The sequence below is a fragment of the Lithobates pipiens genome, unplaced genomic scaffold (assembly GCF_037356315.1).
Source record: "Lithobates pipiens isolate NorthernLeopardFrog02 unplaced genomic scaffold, aLitPip1_a1.2 Scaffold_8, whole genome shotgun sequence".
Lineage (NCBI taxonomy): Eukaryota > Metazoa > Chordata > Amphibia > Anura > Ranidae > Lithobates > Lithobates pipiens.
The window spans coordinates 268,208,418-268,227,776 of NW_027507903.1; the positions used below are offsets into that span (position 1 = coordinate 268,208,418).

General features: G+C 43.8%; 1 protein-coding gene across 19 annotated transcripts in view; it reads left to right on the plus strand.

The window, feature by feature from the left end:
* Positions 1-19,359, plus strand: part of PPFIA2 (PPFI scaffold protein A2) — a 588,582-nt gene that overhangs the window by 218,761 nt on the left and 350,462 nt on the right. Inside the window, exon 2 of one of the 19 annotated variants that reach the window (XM_077471923.1) lies at positions 2,887-2,998. The exons of the other annotated variants lie outside the window; for them this stretch is intronic. Coding sequence (XP_077328049.1) covers positions 2,996-2,998 — 3 coding nt within the window. The 5' untranslated portion in view covers positions 2,887-2,995. The remainder of the gene's footprint in view (positions 1-2,886; positions 2,999-19,359) is intronic. 19 annotated transcript variants of the gene reach the window in all.

The window sequence follows — 19,359 nt, forward strand, 5'->3', positions numbered from 1 at the left end:
GGAAGTTGTTAAGCTTTGACAAAAAAAAAAAAAAAACTGGAAGCTGATTGGTTTCTGTGCAGAACTGCACCAATTTTTTGCACTCTCCAGTTTTAGTAAATCAACCCCAGCTTTATGGAGTTGAGTTTAGGAGCTTTGGCAAAAAAAAAAACGTAGGCCTTACTCCTACATCGTGTTCTAATAAATTATTTTAATGTATTGTGATTGGATGCGTCATAGACTGGCATGTACAGTATGTGTCACGTCTTTGATGTGTATTGTGAATGGATATTACCAGTGGATTTAACATACTAATTGGACACTACAACTTGATTTGGTCAAGGAATACCTTTGTGACTATTAACTGATTATCCATAGTATCTACAGAATGGTAACAAGATAAATATGGATTTACATTTATCTCATCATCCATAGGATTCTTCATTCTATATTAGTATAGTGTTTAAAACTAACAGCGGTTTGGCCTCTGAGTTACACTTTACCATCAGTAGAAACCTGCACTCATCGAGGGCCACAGATTATTTGAGTAAGGTGTAGTTATTGCTCTCTGCTACACCTTGAATGATGGTTGGTCACACTGTAGTGTTGAGTGTACCAGCATGGCATGTTTTAGTGCAACAATGTATTTATGCTAGTTTATCCTGTTGTAGTCAGTATGTTTCATTGTAGACTAACCTATATTATTTGGGCCTAGTAGAGCTAGTCTTTTTACAGTAAAATGTTTTTGGGAGACTTAATAAAGATATTGTTTTATACCATGTACCTTGTGGAGACTCATGTATAAAATACTGAAGAGCTGAACAACCTTGTGCATGCCTTGCCATTGACATTCATTATTACTGAGGTACATTAGCCATGTGTGGTTAGCCATCCTAAGTTGCCTTTTCATTTGTCCAGTGTTATGTAACTAAAAATGAGCAATTGATACTGTCAAAAACCATGAAATCAGGCCAAGACAGAAGTACAGTTAAACACGTGTTTAATAATAAAAATAAAAAGAACAAACATAGTCAAAACATAGCCACAGTTCAGTAACCGGAACAGACAGTCAGACAGATAGTCAGACAAGCCAAACTTCATGGATCAATGTAGTGGAACAGCAAGCAGGATCTGGAGCTAGAAGGGATGTCAGCAAAGCAAGTCTTGAACAGGATCACAGGAGATAATTTCTGTGATGTTGACCAAGGCGAAGGCAGAGCTCCTCTGGACTGGACGGGTTAAATAGGCAGCACTGACGAGCAGGATATCATCAACAGCTGAGTAACTGTGGAGAGATAGGAGCTGGCAATTAGCCGACAGCTGAGCAGCCGGCTCAGAGAAGGAAGGGCTGAGCCCAGCCCTGACAGATACAAAACTAAGAGTGCCACTCAAAGGTTTTCACTTCGGTGATTCCACACAGGCTGATGAGTGCAGCTCCAAAAGGGGCTGTCTTGCCCGAATGGATAGACAACAAGCAGAAGATAGGAGAGCACACCGAAGCCGCCAGATTCTAAGGCTTATAAACAGGCTTCAGCTTTTCCTCCTCCCAGACCAAGCCCCATGAACACGTTTCATTCACCCCTGTGCTTAGTTGTAGTGCGTCAAATTCGTTAGAGGGACATGTTCTAGGGGAGGTAAAGCTAAAGCCTGTTTTGAAGTCTTAGAATCAGGCGGCTTCGGTGCGCTCCTATCTTCTGCTTGTTCTGCTTAAAAAAATATATATATTTTGTCGTTTACAGAAGCAGCAAAAATTATATCTTTAAGAATATAGACAAGAACAAAGTACATTTTTATATTAAAATAACATGCACTGCAGTACTGATGAAATACTTAGTAGGATTAGTAAAGAAATTCTTTATGTGATCTTTGTTTGTTCTTTACACTTTACATTTACATTTTTGTGATCTTAAATTTAGATATTTCTTTTTTGCAGGAAGCTGACTGACCATGCCTAACCATTCAGAGCTCCCGTTAGCTGTTAAATTAATTCTAGATATGATATCCACCTTGTAAGAAATGCGTTGCTTTCATTAGGTTGACCCGTTCTTAGTTTAGCAGTGAGGGAAGAGTAATAAAGCACAACCATTGTGTAGCACTGAAAAGCCATATTCAGAGCCTGCATTTGTATTGAGCATATGACTGATAATGATTACAAATTAGAGTTAGAAACAAGGTTTTTGTAAACATTAAGGCTGGGTTTGCACCTGTGCATTGTAGTAATGTGCACAATGAATGTTAGCATACTGTATTGCCATTCATTCTGAATGTAACCCCGGTGCACCTGCATTATAACAACACAAAGCAACCCACTACTACACTGTGGTGTTCTTCCATGCTTAAAAAAAATAAAATAAAAAAAGTTCAAATGTATTGTATCATTCATTTAAATGGTTTGTCTTAATGCAACACACATTAACATCAAATGCACCAGAACAGACAGGTGCAAATCCAGTCTAACACACATTAAAAATATTTTATATCACAGTGACCTATAAATATCTTTAAACAAAATGAAAAACTATAAATTCCCATTAAGGAAGAAAGGTGTGAAAGGTTTCTGTCCTTAAGCAATGTAGGTTAGTTACCCCTTTTTGACAAAGAATAAAATATTTTCAGATATCTTTCTTTTTCGTTTGACAATTTTGCCTTTTGTTGCTGCTATTGTGTGCTAAAAGGGGATTAAATCTAGCAAATTCCAGCAAGACCATCATACTATATATAAAAAGGATTGTTCATTGAATGCACATGATATTATTAACAGAAAAGCCTATATTTTCCATTTTCTTATCTTTACTAACTTGATTTGGGTGAAATCTAAGACTGAACTCACTGACATGCTTTGATACATTACCTATGTCTGTTTGTTACACCTTAGGCATCATTAAACATTGTTCTCTACTCTTGTAGTGCTCTGGTGATGCTCCGCTTGAAAGGAAAAAAACAACATTGACTGAATCTGGTAGACTTTCATTTTGGAAAGCACAATACCTCCACTGTTCTGCATGACTTTCCCGTGATGGTATGACTTACTACAATCTCTGTTCCTCCTGTTCTCCTCCCAGGAGGATCTACATTAGAGATAGTACCTCATTATCATTGTCTGCTTCCAAAGGATCCTCCTGTCTCAAAGCACTCTTCCTACAGCTTCTCCCTCAATAGCATCTTGTCAAAACATACCTGTTTATGTACAATTCTTGCTACCATAGTTCTTCTCCTCCCTTTGTCTAGTATCTAACAATTCAATAATTAGCGCTGTATTATTTGAGTTTCACATATTCTAAAGACCAGTTAGTTGATGCATTTAAATTTTTTTTTGTTTTAAAGCATACAGGAGAAAACAAGGCACTGGAAAGTACAGAGAGTATATATGACTACAGAGACAATGGAGATTTAATACAACTGGTGCACAGTGGCACAGCTCTGTACAGTAACCAATCAGCTTCTAACTTTAACTTAAATGTAAAGGGTATATCCACGCTAGGAACTAAAGTTAATAAGCAGCTGTGCAGTATAACCCAGATACCAGGGACAGATAATATATGTAAAAAGAGTGCAGCGCTAAACAATAAAGTGCATTCGTGCGAATACAGGCAAATATCAAAAGATACTAATATGCAGATAATCAACAGTATATAAACAATAATAACTGGGAATAAAGTTTGAAGACACATATGCTAAATTACATCACATGTGAATAAAGTGCAATTGTGCAAACAAAAAGTTAATATAAAGCTGGATTCCATCAAAGAAAGTCTCATGGAAGAAGAGAGTGTTTGGAAATGACAACCATACACCTGACACCCATCACCATAACAAAAATGGAGGCTTACGGGGAAGGCAGTGACCCCTCTTAGCCCTTGTACACACGGTCGGACATTCCGACGGAAAATGTCCGATCGGACCGTGTTGTCGGATAATCCGACTGTGTGTGGGCTCCATCGGACTGTTTCCATCGGAATATCCGACGGACAAGGTTTTAGAGCTGGGCTATAAAACTTTCCGACAACATGATCCGATCGGACTTTGTCCGATTGTGTGAAGAGAATTCCGATCAGACAAAGTGCCATGCATGCTCAGATCAAATTCCTAGACCAAAGCTATTGGCTACTAGCCTGAACATAGTGCCGTCGTAACGAAACAAAAGCAGTACACTTACATAAAAGTCAAAGCTATGATCATGTCACAATCAACAGATCAAACAGATAAAATCCTTGTGAGTTTCAAGCAGCGATCTCGCAAGTGTAGCAGCATGTGTACGTAGCTAGCCCCGGATGTTGAGACAGTATCACACTAGGTGGAATCCTTTTGTTTCCTAAACATTCTGATATTGAGGCTTTCTACACTGTATATTGCATTCTGAGTTGCTGTGAACCTCCCGGAGTATACCATCCACGGCCGTAGGAGAACGTCCAGATTTATTTATCAGTGAATCAGAGATCCAACCAAGCGCTGTGTGACCTCTCTGAGTAAGAGGGGTCGCTGGCTTTCTGGTAAGCCTCCATTTTTGCTATGGTGATGGCTGTCAGGCCATCAGGTGTATGATTGTTATTTTCAAACACTCTCTTCTTCCATGAGACTTTCTTTGATGGAATCCAGCTTTATATGAATTTTTTGTTTGCACAATTGCACTTTATTCTAATGTGATGTAATTTAGCATTTGTGTCTTCAAACTTTATTCACAGTTATTGTTTATATAATATTGATTATCTGCAGATTAGTATATTTTGATATTTGTCAGTATTCGCACGAATGCACTTTATTGTTTAGCACTGAGCTATTTTTACATCTAACTTTAACTTGTTCAATTAAGCATTGACAATAAAATCTACAAGCTGATTGGTTACTATGCACAGCTGCACCAGATTCTTTGTGCACCAGTAAACTTCCTCCAATGTGTTCAGGTAGGGATGAGCCGAACACCCCCCGGTTCGGTTCGCACCAGAACTTTCGAACGGACCTAAAATTCGTACGAACTTTAGAACCCTATTAAAGTCTATGGGACTAAAACATTCAAAATCAAAAGCGCTAATTTTAAAGGCTAATATGCAAGATATGCAACAGATAACACCAGCAATAAGGGGTATCTTAAGGTGTATACTGTGTTGGAGGCACACAGCACCCACTTTAACTCCTGCAGATGCCTGTATTAGAGAACACCAGCAATAAAGGGTAGATACAGGTGTATACTGTGCTGTGCTGGAGGCACACATCACCCACTAACTCCTGCAGATGCCTGTATTAGAGAACACCAGCAATAAAGGGTAGATACAGGTGTATACTGTGCTGGAGGCACACAACGCCCACTAACTCCTGCAGATGCCTAATTAGAGAAAACAGCAATAAAGGGTAGATACAGGTGTATACTGTGCTGGAGGCACACAACACCCACTTTAACTTTAAGATGCCTGAGAAAAGAACACACTGTTCCTGCCTATCTAGCTCTTTCCCCGCACGCCGGAACACACTACACAAGGCTGCCGCGCTGGCAGCCTTATATAGTGTGGGGCGTGCACTAAACCCCCTGAGCTATAATTGGCCACAGGCTCTCCTCGCTGCCGGCGCTGTGATTGGCCAAGCATGTGGGGGTCACAGTGCATGCTTGGCCAATCATGAGCCAGCAATGCACTGCGATGGCGTAGTGCATTGTGGGCCGTTCGTGCCACGCGAATTTGGTGCGAACGGTCCACAAAGTTCTGAATTTGCCGAACAGACGAACGGCCGATGTTCGAATCAAACATGTGTTCGAGTCGAACATCGAGCTCATCCCTATGTTCAGGTTATATAGTCTTTCCAAACATGCATCTTGCGGAAAATAGCATTGAACTGGTACTCAGGATAACCAGGGACATCTATGGTCTCTTTAAGCCTCAGTCAGTAGCTCTCAATACTCTTGGGTGTATGTGAGCTTATACCAGTTAAACTACGTCTTAGGTAAATATTCTTCCCTATGTTTCGTGAGTGCTGAGAATTTTTACATTGCCTTAGGTTTGCTATTTATGCACACCATAAGTTCCTCAGAGGTGGATTGGATCAATTTCAACAAACTGGAATGCTGTAGTTCTATTTATTAAGCGTATGAGCAAAGTTTGCTCATTAATATTTGGGAATGGGAGTCAGGTGTTAGAAAAGAGCCACTGGGTAATTTTTAAGGACTGTATCTGTAAGTTTCTTTATTATATTTACAGTATTACTCTTTCCCAGAACTCATGCATCACCAGGCACCAGATGTGGAACTCCCTTCCATGGTTGGTGGTGTCCATGGTTGATCGTTTAAAAAAAACTCTTAGATGAGCATCTTAACAAATAATATATACACGGGATATACGGGAAATGGTATTGACATAAACACACACACACCCCAACCCACACAGGTTGAATTGGATGGACTGGCGAATCTAGGGGGGGGGGGGGGTGAGGCCAGGGGTTCCGTCACCCCCACCAACACTGGGAAGCGTTGCTCTAAGGGTGTCACTGCCACCTGATCAAGTGTAATAGACAGGCAGCGCCCTCTGCATACTTTGCCAAAAACAAGAGAATCAAATAGGAGGGAGACTGCACAGGCGCACTAGCGCTGAATCATTCTGCTCCTCCCACCCACAAGCATTTCAGAGCGACGTTTCAGCATGGGAGAGCCTTTGTGAAACTGGAAGGCATTTATTAGGACACAGAGAGGAGTTTGTGTGCAGAAGGCTGTGGAATAGGAAGTTGGGGTTAGTATGGAAAAGGATTGGGGGGTCTGGGTGGGTGCAAAGAAGGCCTTGGACTGGGGGGCAGAGGTGGCCCTGGACTGGGGGGGTGCTGAGAGGACCTTGGGCTGATGGGGGGTACAAAGGAGACACTGGGCTGGGGGGATACAGAGGAGTCCCTGGACTGAGGGGGGTGCAGAGAAGACCCTGGACTTGGGGGGGGGCAGAGGATGCCCTGGGATGGGGAGGTGCAGAGGAGGGCCTGGGCTGGGGGGGTGCAGAGGAGGGCCTGCACTGGGGGGGGGGTGAAGCAAAGGCAGTGGACTGTGGAGGTTCAGAGGAGGCCCTGGACTAGAGAAGGGTGGTGTGGCAAAGACCCTGGATTAGGAGAGGAGGCCATGGACTAGAAAAGGGTTTGTTGTGGCAAAGACCCTGGATTAAGGGAGGAGGCCCTGGACTTTGAGGGGAGTTCACAGAAGGCCCTGGACTGGGAGGTGCAGAGGAGGCCCTGGACAAGCAGGGAAGTGCAGAGGAGTCCCTGGACTAGGGGGGAGTACACAGGAGGCCCTGGACTGGGGGGTGCAGAGGAGACTCTGGACTGGGTGAAGCAGAGGAGGCCTTGGACTAGGAGGGGTATACACCGGAGGCATGTGGCAAATGGGGGGGGGGATACAAGGGAGATATTGAACTAGGTGAGGGGGTTCCTGGAGGCTTCAGATTAGGAGAGGGGGTGTCTGGATGCTACAGATTAGGAGAGGGAGTGTGTGGACACCCTGGACTATGAGAGGGGAAAGAGGAACCCCTCTGGATTAGGAAAGAGGGTGCCTGAAAGACCTGCTAGCTTCAGGGAAAGAACCTGGATCTAAAGCCTGGGTTGAGGAAGAGACTACCTGGTACCTGGAGGATGAGTTCACAACATGAATGGGGGCATACATTGTGGACATTTTTTTTAATTGTCCCAAGTAATGCCAAACAGGTGCAGAGAGATAGGTCGTGTGATAGATTTATTGCTTGTTTGGCTGTACATCTCCTGTGGATCACAGCAGTGCAGATTGTATTTCACTCCTGTGATCCATTTTCAGCCGACAGCGGGCTATCGGCTGATGTCACAGAGCCAGTCCAGGCTGGGGAAATATAACAACCTTGTGGTCGGGATCCCCTCACATGCCTGGCCCGGCACCCAGCTCAGTCTGAGCCGGCCACTCCCGCCCTCTCCACAGCTCAGTGTTTCAGTGAGGGGGGGGGGGATTTGGGCAGAGCAGAGAGCCAGAGGCTGACAGTCACCAGCTCTCTGCTCAGGGAGCACTGAGAACTGAGTGATTGGTGGGGTTTGATTACTCGGTTCTCAGCCTAACAGCTGACGGGGGGACAGATGCAGCATCCACCTACGTAAGTATGATTTAAAAAAAAAATTCCCATACCTGACATCTCCTCTTTCATGCTATCTGGCCCACGTTACAATAAGACCCCATTCACATGGAGCACATGCGTCCATGCCCAATGTGATGGCCGTGTACTGCGTGGGGATACTTAGTGTTCTGTGTATCCCTGTTCAGGTAGTCCAGTTAAAGTCAATTGGGATGCAGCAGCTGCATGGACATAGTCAAATGTAAAAATTTGATACGCAGACAGGAAGGGATGCATGTATCCAAACGCACAGTGTCTGCATTTGGATCTGTGCATTCACTTCTACAGGTGAAGCTCTCTGGTGGATGCAAATGCAGCAAAAAGTGGATCAGCATACAGGCCCTCCCTTAGCGCCTGTCTGAATGAGCCCTTAGGGAAATTTATCAAAACTACAGCAGACAGAATTTGGAGCAGCTGTGCATGGCAACCAATCAGCTCACAGCCTTCATTTTCGAAGTGGATCAAGCTAAAGATAGAAGCTGATTGGTTGCCATGTGCAGCTGTTCCAGATTCTGACTGCACCAGTTTTAATAAATTCCCCTGTGTTTTACATTCTATGCATGAAGGTAAAAAACCTTCTGTGTGCAGCAGTCCCCCCAGCCCCAACGAATACTTACCCGAGCCCCCTCTCAATCCAGTGATGTCCATGAGAGCCTTGGCTCTCCGGGGACTCACACTCCTGATTGGCTTTTGGCAGGAGCAGGAGCCATTGGCTTCTGCTGCTGTCAATCAAAGCCAATCAGGAGGCAGAGCGGGCGAAAGTGCGCCTACTTGGATGCCCCTATAGCAAGCTGCTTGCTGTGGGGGCACCCAGAAGGACAAAGCAGCCAGGGGCGCCGACGAGGGGGCCAGAGAAGAGGAGGATCCAGGCTGTAAACCCATTACACAGAGCAGGTAAGTATGACATGTTTGTTATTGTTTAAAAAAACAAGACTTTAATATCACTTTAAGGTTAGCTGTGTGTAGTAAAGAATATGCAATAGAACAGTTTTATTTTATTAAAATTAGTGTACTGAGGTTTGTGCTGTCTGTTACATACTGGCTTGTGGCACAGTCATTAAAGCATATGGCCATTTAACTCCCTCCCACTGTTGATGTAATTTGACCACACCCACAGTTTTGGTACAGCGCCGCCATATTTCCACATACCAAAAAAATGACCAGCCCCGGGTGCTGGATGTGCTAGCTACGCCACTGGGCCTGACACTGGCTCAGCCAGGCCCCTTTTTAGTGTAGTAACGAACTGTATTATTTATATTATACGGACTGCAATATATACTCTGAACTGTATTATATATGCAATCTCACAATGCATTATGGGGCACTCTATGGTGGGCAAACTACGAACAAACGAACACCCGATGTTCGAGTCAAACTTACGTTTGACTCAAACATCGGAACCATCCATAGCTGTGACTATAGAGATTTAAAAAGTAGCACTGTTAGAGACAAAGAGGGGCATAAACGAGGTTAGTGACGATTGAGAAACAAGACATTTTTGTAAATTGATAATATATGTCTAGAAGATTTTGAATTGGAGGTAGCAGAAATAGAAAGAGGGGGGTACCTCCTAAAATTACTTTCCTGTCCTGCTTTTGTCAGGAGATTCATATTGATCTATGTTTATGGAGTTAGCAGAAGGAGATTTGAGAAGTGTTTTGTCACTGGAAGAGAAGAAAGCTTTTAGTGAATGGATGACATTGTGTGATCTAGTGCCGGAGTGGGAGGATTGTTTTGATGCATAAACAAATATAAATATGACCAGGAAGTGTAAAGTTTGGTAGGGGACACTAGGAATTATGAAAGATTGTCTACTAACCCCTTTCCTAGAATGGTTGAATTACCTAATGTGATGTTGGAATAGCCTTTTTTGGAAGCAGTTTGTGCAATGCGTTTCCAGAGCCTGGGAGGTTACAAATTCCTGGTCCTGGACAACGTGTTGCTGAGGCTTCGGTCAAGAGAATGAAAAGATCTGTGGGTAAAAAAAATATATAGAACAGAACTTGGCTACATTTAAAGTTTTTTGGTTGGGCTGTAGGCAACTGAGCTGAAATCTAGTTTTCCAGAGTTCTGCAGGATCTGTATAAACCTCATAGGTCAATTGGTCCTGCATAAGAATTTCAGCAAATAAATACATTTAAAAAAATGATTAGTTCCACACGTGATTTATTTTTACCACTATTATTCCTTTATACTGACTTTTGAAATTTGCAAATGCAGCAATTTAGAAATTAGATGAAAGGTTTAGCACTGGGAAAACGTTTTGAAAGCTAAATAGGGCATTCTATATAGATCAGACCAAAATGAGGGAAAAATGAGGAGGCAAGAGGGACAGAGGGACTTTGTTCCAAATCAGGGATAGTCCATCGAAATCAGTGACAGTTGGCTGTTATGCTTTCACTGTGTGTTGAAAATTTGCTGGGCAAAAGCTCCTGCTAAGACATTATGAGAAGGGTCCATGGGTTGCATACAACTCCAGGTATTGTGGAACTTTTGATCTAGGGACAGAAGCCATGTATTGCTATATTTGGACTCTGACTGCTCCTATAGTCATCAGATCTTTGGCCAAATCTAATTACCTGTCCTACAGCAACACCGCTGCTACAGGGTCCATTGAGATTTTCAGGAAGCTGTCCTCTGTGTTTTTTGTGCCTTGGGTATCCTGCACCCCAAGTAGGGAAGAACTTTGAGTTTGAGTCGAACCCATGTTCAACTCGAACATCGCCTGTTCGGTTTTTCGACAAATTGCGAACGTTATGGGCCGTTCACGCCAAATTTGAGTGGCGCGTCATGGCCCATAATTCACTGCGGCATGCATTGCTGGCTGATGACTGGCTAAGCATGCACTATGACCCACATGCTTGGCCAATCAGAGCGCCGTCTGTACAGAGAGCCATAATTGGCCAAAGCCAGAGTGGCAGTTAGTGTACTGTGTAGTGTACCGTGTCCCCTGCACAGTGTGCACCTGAAGCTACCTTCAAGACAATTGCTGGTGTTCTTCTGATCCTATTAATACCACAGGCAGGCAGCTGCAGTATTTACAGTTAGTGTACTGTGTCCTCTGCACAGTGTGCACCTAAAGCTACCTTCAAGACAATTGCTGGTGTTCTTCTGACCCTATTAATACTACAGGCAGGCAGCTGCAGTATTTACAGTTAGTGTACTTTGTCCTCTGCACAGTGTGCACCTAAAGCTACCTGAAGACAATTGCTCTTGTTATCATACTAATAATACTACAGGCAGGCAGTTGATTCTGCTAGCTGCAGTATAATCAGTATATATAAATATATATATATATATATATATATATATATATATATATATATATATATATATACACATCCCAGCTTTGTCCAGCTACATCTCACTGCAGGCCATTAGTATGTCTGGAAGGCCAACTAGGAAAGGCAGACAGTCACAAGCCAATACAAGAGGGCAAGCAGGCTCTGTGTCTAGAGGCAACAGTGCTGGTTGTGGACACGGTGCATCCTAACCAGCAAATGGCTGCGGCTCAACATGGCAGCTGACCATGTTGAGCCGCAAAATGCCGAAGACTTGGTACAGTGGATGACCAAGCCATCCTCATTCTCCTCATCCTCTCACCCAGGCTCAGGGTAATTTGTCTGGCAAAGCAGCTACCAACGCGGCCTCTTCGTCGTCTCAATGACATCAGTCACTCCTTCCCTAGGCCCCCATGTCCTCCTGAACTGTTTGATCACAGTGTTGGGTACATGCACCAGGAGAATGCCCAGCGTTTTGAAGGCTCAGATGATGGTACCCAGCTAGAGGAAGGTGGTAACGTGAGCCCAGAGAGAGGGGGTGCCCAAGAAGGACAGCAATCTTGCAGTCATGGTCCCCCAGCTGCAGCATACTGCCAGGTTTGCTCCAGTGATGAGGTGGGAGGGGATGATGAGGTCACTGACTCCATGTGGGTGCCTGATAGGAGAAGAGGAGGAGGCACATCTCCAATGAGGCAGGATGCCCTCCAGGGGCCAGCTTAAGGGCAGCACACTGACTGAATCACACCACATAGCTCTGCCTGTGCAGGGCACTGCCTCTGCAGGTTATTCCAAAAGTTCATTGGTGTGGGCCTTTTTTGAGATGAGTGCATCAGATCGCACCGCTGCTATTTGCAACATATGTTTCAAGCGTATTTCGTGTGGCCAAAACATCAGCCGCTTGGGCACCACATGCTTGACCAGACATATGTCGACCTGCCATGCAGTTCTTTGGCAAGTGTACCTTAAAGACCCACACCAAAGAGCAAAGCTGACCCCTCCTTGCTCCTCATCAGCTGGGATTTCCAACTCCACTATACCTTCAGTCCTCTCTGAAACCTGCACTGAGAGGAATGAAGGTGTAGAATTAGGTGTGTCACAGCCAAGTACTTGCAGGCAACCTGCTATCGGTACACCAATGTCAGATTTTACCAGGCAAATTTCCCTGCCCCAGCTGCTGCACCTCCAAAAGAAGTTTGCTCCCAGTCATCCACATGCCCAGCGGTTGAATGCTAGCTTGGCTAAATTGCTAGCACTTCAACTGCTGCCTTTTGAGTTGGTAGACTCTGCCCCCTTCCATGAGTTTGTGGAATGTGTGGTTCCTCAGTGGCAGATTCCCAAATGCCACTTTTTCTCATGGAAGGCGATTCCAGCTATCTACCGGGATGTGGAAGGCAATGTCTTGGCCTCGCTGGACAGGGCGGTCAGTGGTAAGGTGCATATTACTGCTTCCTCATGGTCCAGCAGGCATGGACAGGGACATTACCTATCTTTCACGGTGCATAGGGTGACTCTGCTGGCAGCTGGGAAGGATGCAGGACAAGGTGCAAAAGCTACTACTGGTGATTTTGACACACCTCTCTCCTCCATTCCCTCCTCTTCTGCTTCCTCCATGGGCTCTTCCTGTGCTTTGACCTCAGAACAGCGTGCTCCATAGGTGTTCAAGGGGCTACGCAAGTACGCAGGCAAAAAGATGCCATGCGGAGGTTGCACTGGTGTGCTTGGGGGACAGGAGCCACACTGGGGCAGAGATTCTGTCAACTCTGCAGGGGCAGGCTCAGAGGTGGTTGTCGCAATGCCAGCTTAAGCCAGGAATGGCAGTTTGCGACAATGGCACCAACCTCCTCTCCGCCCTCCGACAGGACACTTCACCCATGTTCCCCGTTTGTCTCACGTCCTTAACTTGGTGGTGCAGCGGTTCTTGGGCTTACAGGATGTCCTGAGGCAGGCCAGGAAAGTCTGTGTGCATTTCCACTGGTCATATAATGCCATTGCTTGGCTGGCAGACCTCCAAAAGGAATTTAGCCTGCCCAAGAACCGCCTAATCTGTGACATGCCCACCAGGTGGAACGCAACGTTGGCAATGCTGCAGCGGCTGCACACAGCAGAGGGCCATCAATGAGTACCTGAGTGACTATGGCACCAGGACAAGGTCAGGGGAGCTTGTTTTTTTTTCCCCACGCCAGTAGGCTATTATCAGGGATGTATGCACTGTCCTGTCACCATTTGAGGAGGCCACGAGGATGGTGAGCAGTGACAGTGCATGCATCAGTGACACTGTCCCCGCTGTCCACCTGTTGGATCACATACTGCATGGAATAATGGACAGGGCACTTGAGGCAGAAAAGATGGAGGAAGAGGAGGACTTCCTTACCTCTCAAGGCCCCCTTTATCCACACAGTGTTCCTGCTGGCCTGCCGATCACACAGGAAGAGGAGGAGGAGGATTGTGTCAACATGGATGTGGAGCCTAGCACTCAGAATCAGCAGCAGTCTGCAAGGGATCATTTACAGTCCCAAGAAACCTGTGGACTTGTACGTGGCTGTGAGTAGGTGTCTGCAGATCATGTCGTCCTTAGTGACCCAGAAGACTCCGCAGTCCAAGGAGAGGGATCATTACTGGCTGGCAACCCTCCTTGATCCACGTTACAAGGGTAAGGCTGTGGACCTTATCTCGCAAAGGGAGCAGAGGATGAAACATCTTCGGGAGGCCTTGCAGAAAGGTTTGTGCAATGCGTTTCCAGAGCCTGGGAGGTTACAAATTCCTGGTCCTGGACAACGTGTTGCTGAGGCTTCGGTCAGTCACAAAAGGAGCGGTGGGGAAGGTGGCCGTCTGACCGATGCGTTCAGACAATTTTTTAGTCCGCAGCCCCAAGGTATGATCGGTTCCAGCAACCATCACCAGCGTCGGATTTACATGGTGCAGGAATACCTTGGGGCAAGATCAGACTTGGACACCTTTCCCACCAAAAATTCTGGGTTACTGGGTCTTGAGGATGGATCACTGGCCAGAGCTTGCACAGTATGCAATTGAGCTACTGGCCTGTGCTGCATCCAGCGTTCTTTCAGAACGCACATTCAGTGCTGCTGGAGGCTTTGTTACCGATCAAAGGGTGCGCCTGTTCACCGACTCGGTTGATCGACTGACCTTCATAAAAATGAATCAGTCTTGGATCACCACCAGCTACCAAGCACCTGATGCTGATGTAAATGAATATTTTTTTTTTAAATGTCAGATCCCTTCAAGACTGCCTATGTTGATGCTGAGTGACTATCCTGTTATGCTGAATGACTATCCTCAATGATCATGCTGATAGCTTGTAAGAACATTTTTGGTTTTGGGTGCCGCCACCATTGGCTAAGGTCCAATTTTTAAGCCCCTGTTTAATAGGGGCGTGTAATTACAATTTTTGATGCAATACTTTGCAGCAGGGCTCATTCCTGCGCTCCAACTAGAGTATCTGTGAGGGATTGCAGTGTTGTGGCACCAGCGCCTAAGGCCCAATTGTTCTGCCCCTGTTTAACAGGGGCATGTAATTACAATTTTTGATGCAATATTTTGAAGGCGGCTTCATTGCTGCGTTCAACTACAGTATCTGTGAGGGGTTGCAGTGTTGTGGCACCAGCACCGCATCAGTGCCTAAGGCCCAATTTTTCTGCCCCCGTTTAAAAGGGGCGTGTAATTAAAATTTTTGATGCAATACTTTGCAGCAGGGCTCATTCCTGCACTCCAACTAGAGTATCTGTGAGTGGTTGCAGTGTTGTGGGACCAGCACCAGTGCCTAAAGCCCAATTTTTCTGTCCCTGTTTAACAGGGGCATGTAATTACAATTTTTGATGCAATACTTTGCAGTAGGGCTCATTCCTGCACTCCAGCTAAAGTATCTGTGAGAGGTTGCAGTGTTGTGGCACCAGTGCCTAAGGCCCGATTTTTCTGCCCCTGTTCAACAGGGACTTGTAATTACAATTCTTGATCTAATATTTCACAGCAGGACCCATTCCTACGCCCACCATGAGTAACTGTGAGGGCTTACAGTGTTGTGGCAACAACCCCACCACTACCACCAAAGGCTCAATTTGTCTGGCCCTGTTCAACAGGAGCATGTAATTACAATTCTTGAAATAATATTTCACAGCAGGGCATTCCAGCGCCCACCAAGAATAACTGTGAGGGCTTACAGTGTTGTTGCAACACCAACACCTAAGGCCCAAATTTCTGCAGTGTATATACTTTCAAACATCCAACTTACAAACGACTCCTACTTGCAAACTGAAGGAGACAACAGGAAGTGAGATGAAATCTACCCCTAGGAAGGGGAATTTTCTCCTGTAAGAATTAATATGGGAAAAACGCCTCTCCTCTCCGCTGATGCTTTGTCACCAATCCTTGTTTCACTAAAAACCCCAAATTTTCTAAAAAAACATTTGTCACTGGGACAGAAAGTGAGGTGAAATCTTCTGAAGAGGTGCGCAGACAGCAAAACAAAGCCTACCGGGGTGATAACCCTTACCTATGTTTTCCAAAAAGCTCAAAAAGCTACACTTTAAAAATCTACCAGTTCAAAACTACAAACAGATTCTACTTAACAACAAACCTACAGTCCCTGTCTTGTTTGCACCACCTCTATACACGCCTTTCCTTTTCTTAATTTGGATGCGGGGTTCCCCTTAATATCCATACAAGACCCAAAGGGGCTGGTAATGGGCTGGGGGGGATAGCCATGCCATTTTTCTCAATGATTTTCATCCATATTGCCGGGACCAGACATTACATTAAAGCTGCAAGCAGTTTTAAATTACTTTTTTTCCTTTAGAAATGTCATTTCGTGCAGGGACAGTTCTAAACATGGGAAACACGTGCCACTTCACAGGTATACAATAGACACCCCCAGGTACGGTATTTAAAGGAATATTTCACTTTTTTTTTTACTTTAAGCATCATTAAAATCACTGCTCCCAAAAAAAAGGCAATTTTTAAAACAAATTTTTGCATTGATACATGTCCCATTGGACAGGATCCGTGTCCCCAAACCCTTTTTAGGACAATAACTTGCATATTAGTCTTTAAAATGAGCACTTTTGATTTTGAACATTTGAGTCCCATAGACTTTAATGGGGTTCTAAAGTTTGCGCAAACTTTCGGTCCGTTCGCAGGTTCTGGTGCGAACCAGGGGGTGTTCAGCTGATCCCTAACCCCAAGCCAAGCCCTCCTCCCTACATTTTGTCTGTGTTCAGCAATAAAAAAGTGTTGGAGAAACTACAGGAGATGGAAACCAAGGATGATTTTATCCTGGTATGACTGGATATTGAGTCCTTGTACACATCCATCCCACATAGTATAGGTGGGGAGGCATGTAGCTGCATGTTAGAAAGAGGGTATAAGGATTTGGAAAAACACATCTTTTGATAGTTAGTATTCTCAATTTTATTTTAATAGCAAATATTATCACCAAAAGCAAGGTATGGCATTGGGGCTTGGGCACCTGGAAATAAAATAATTGTTTATCTGTTTACTTTTACATAGGCTTCCTGCTGTTTCTAGAGGAACCACCAGACATGGCAGGTTACCATTTACTGTAAATCCCCTTAATGTTTCCTTCATTATGCATTCTGAGCAACAATAAAGACTTGGGTTGCTCAAAGCAATCAGGAGTACACATGAGACCACAATAATGTTGAGAAGGATATACCTTGTATGCAACAGTGAACCAGAATGTTGACATTTGCATTTGTTTTGTACATCAAAAGGAAAATACTTTGCCACAAAGGCTGTTTTTGCATAAAATGTTATATTTTTCAAAACATAATTCACAGTAAAAAAAGACTACGATAACATGGTAAATGCACAGTATCATACAACACTTTGTGTGTTGTAGTGCTCTGGATTTAGAATGCCACACCAACACACAAGAACAGTGGGTTAAAAAGATACTGTGTAGGTGAATATGTGTACGTATATGTACAGTGTATATATATATATATATATATATATATATATATATATATATGAGAGAGAGAGATATAGATATAGGTAGATATATTTAAAAAGTCTATACACCCCTGTTAAAATGTCAGGTTTCTGTGATGTAAAAAAATGAGACAACTTTTTCCGCCTTTAATGTGACCTATAAACTGTAAAACTCAATTGGAAAACAAACTGAAATATTTTAGTAGGAGGGGCGTAAAAATAAAATAAAAATGTGGTTGCATAAGTGTGCACACCCTCTTATAACTAGGGATGTAGCTGTGTTCAGAATTAAGCAATCACATTCAAATTCATGTTAAATAGGAGTCAGTACACACCTGTTATCATTTAAAGTACCTCTGAGTAACCCTAAATAAAGTTTAGCTGTTCTCATAGGTTTTTCCTGACATTTTCTTAGTCGTATCCTACAGCAAAAGCTGTGGCCTGCAGAGAGCTTCCAAAGCATCAGAGGAATCTCATTGTTAGAAGGTATCAGTCAGGAGAAGGAAAAGAAATTCCAAGGCATTCGATATACCATGGAACACAGTGAAGACAGTCATCATCAAGTGAAGAAAATATGGCACAACAGTGACATTACCAAGAACTGGCTGTCCCTCCAAAATTGTACATGTGACATCAATCTCCCGCATTTTTCATATGTCTTGGCTATAGGGTAGAATGGCAAGGTGGAAACCTTTTCTTACGAAGAAAAACATCCAAGTCTGGCTAAATCTTGCAAAAACACATCTGAAGTCTCCCAAAAGCATGTGGGAAAATATGTTCTGGTCTGATGAAATCAAGGTTGAACTTTTTGGCCATAATTTCGAAACAACACTTCACATCACCAAAAGAACACCATACAGGCATACCCCACCTTTAAATACACAATGGGGTTTACTTACCTTAAGCTGGAAAGTGAAAAATCTGTCTCACTTCTGCACAGAAACCAATGAGCTTCCAGGTTTTATTACCAAAGCTTAATTGAACAAGATGGAGTTAGAAGCTCATTGGTTTCTATGCAGAAGTGAGCCAGATTTTGCACTTTCCAGCTTTAGTAAATAAACCCCATTGTGTACTTAAAAGTGGGGTATGCCGGTACCCACTGTGCAGCATGGTGGTGGCAGCATCATGCTTTGGGGCTGTTTTTCTTCAGCTGGAACAGGGGCCTTAGTCTAGGTCAGGGATATGCAATTATGCAACCATATTATTTAATTTTTTTATTTTTATTTCCCTCCATCTAAAAGATTTCAGTTTGTTTTTCAATTGAGCTGTACAGCTTATAGGTCACGTTAATGGTGGAAAACGTTCTGAAATTATTTATCTTTGTCTCATTTTTTTACATCACAGAAACCAGTCATTTTAACAGGGGTGTGTAGACTTTTTATATCCACTGTATATATAGATATAGATATATCTAGATATAGATATAGATATATCTATATGTGGTTGTAAACCTCAGATCTGAAATATGAACAAACAATATTCCTTTATAGTGTGTACTTGTCTCAATCTAAAGCACTAAGTGCCATTTCTGACAACTTTTCCTGACACCAAGAAAAAAAAGATGACAGTTAGAGATCTCCAACGCACAGCCTCTGATTGACAGCCTTAGCTCTGTTCCTGTGCGCTGTGTGAAGGGGAGAGTGACCCGCCCCTCCAATCAGCTCTCAGAGTTCTCCTCACTGAGTTCTGCAGTGTGTTTAATTCAGCTCTCCTACGCCCTGTTTTCTGACAGCTTACACAAGCTTTATAAATTCTGTACTGTAGACATGGCTGCAGAGAAGAGAAGAACACAGATAAACACGTACAACTTACGTAGGAGGATTTTTTTAAATCTCTGTGTATCACCTGAGACCAGTCACTTTACTAGGTCAGGGTTTACAGCCACTTTAAAATAGTACCTAGCCATGACGGTCCTTGCAACTTCCAGTTACAACTGTACTCCTGCATTGTCGCCCTGTCACAAACCCCCTTGGTAGACACATAGTGGATATGCATAGTTCACTGTAATCACTATAAAGCAGCCAATAAAAAGCAATGATATA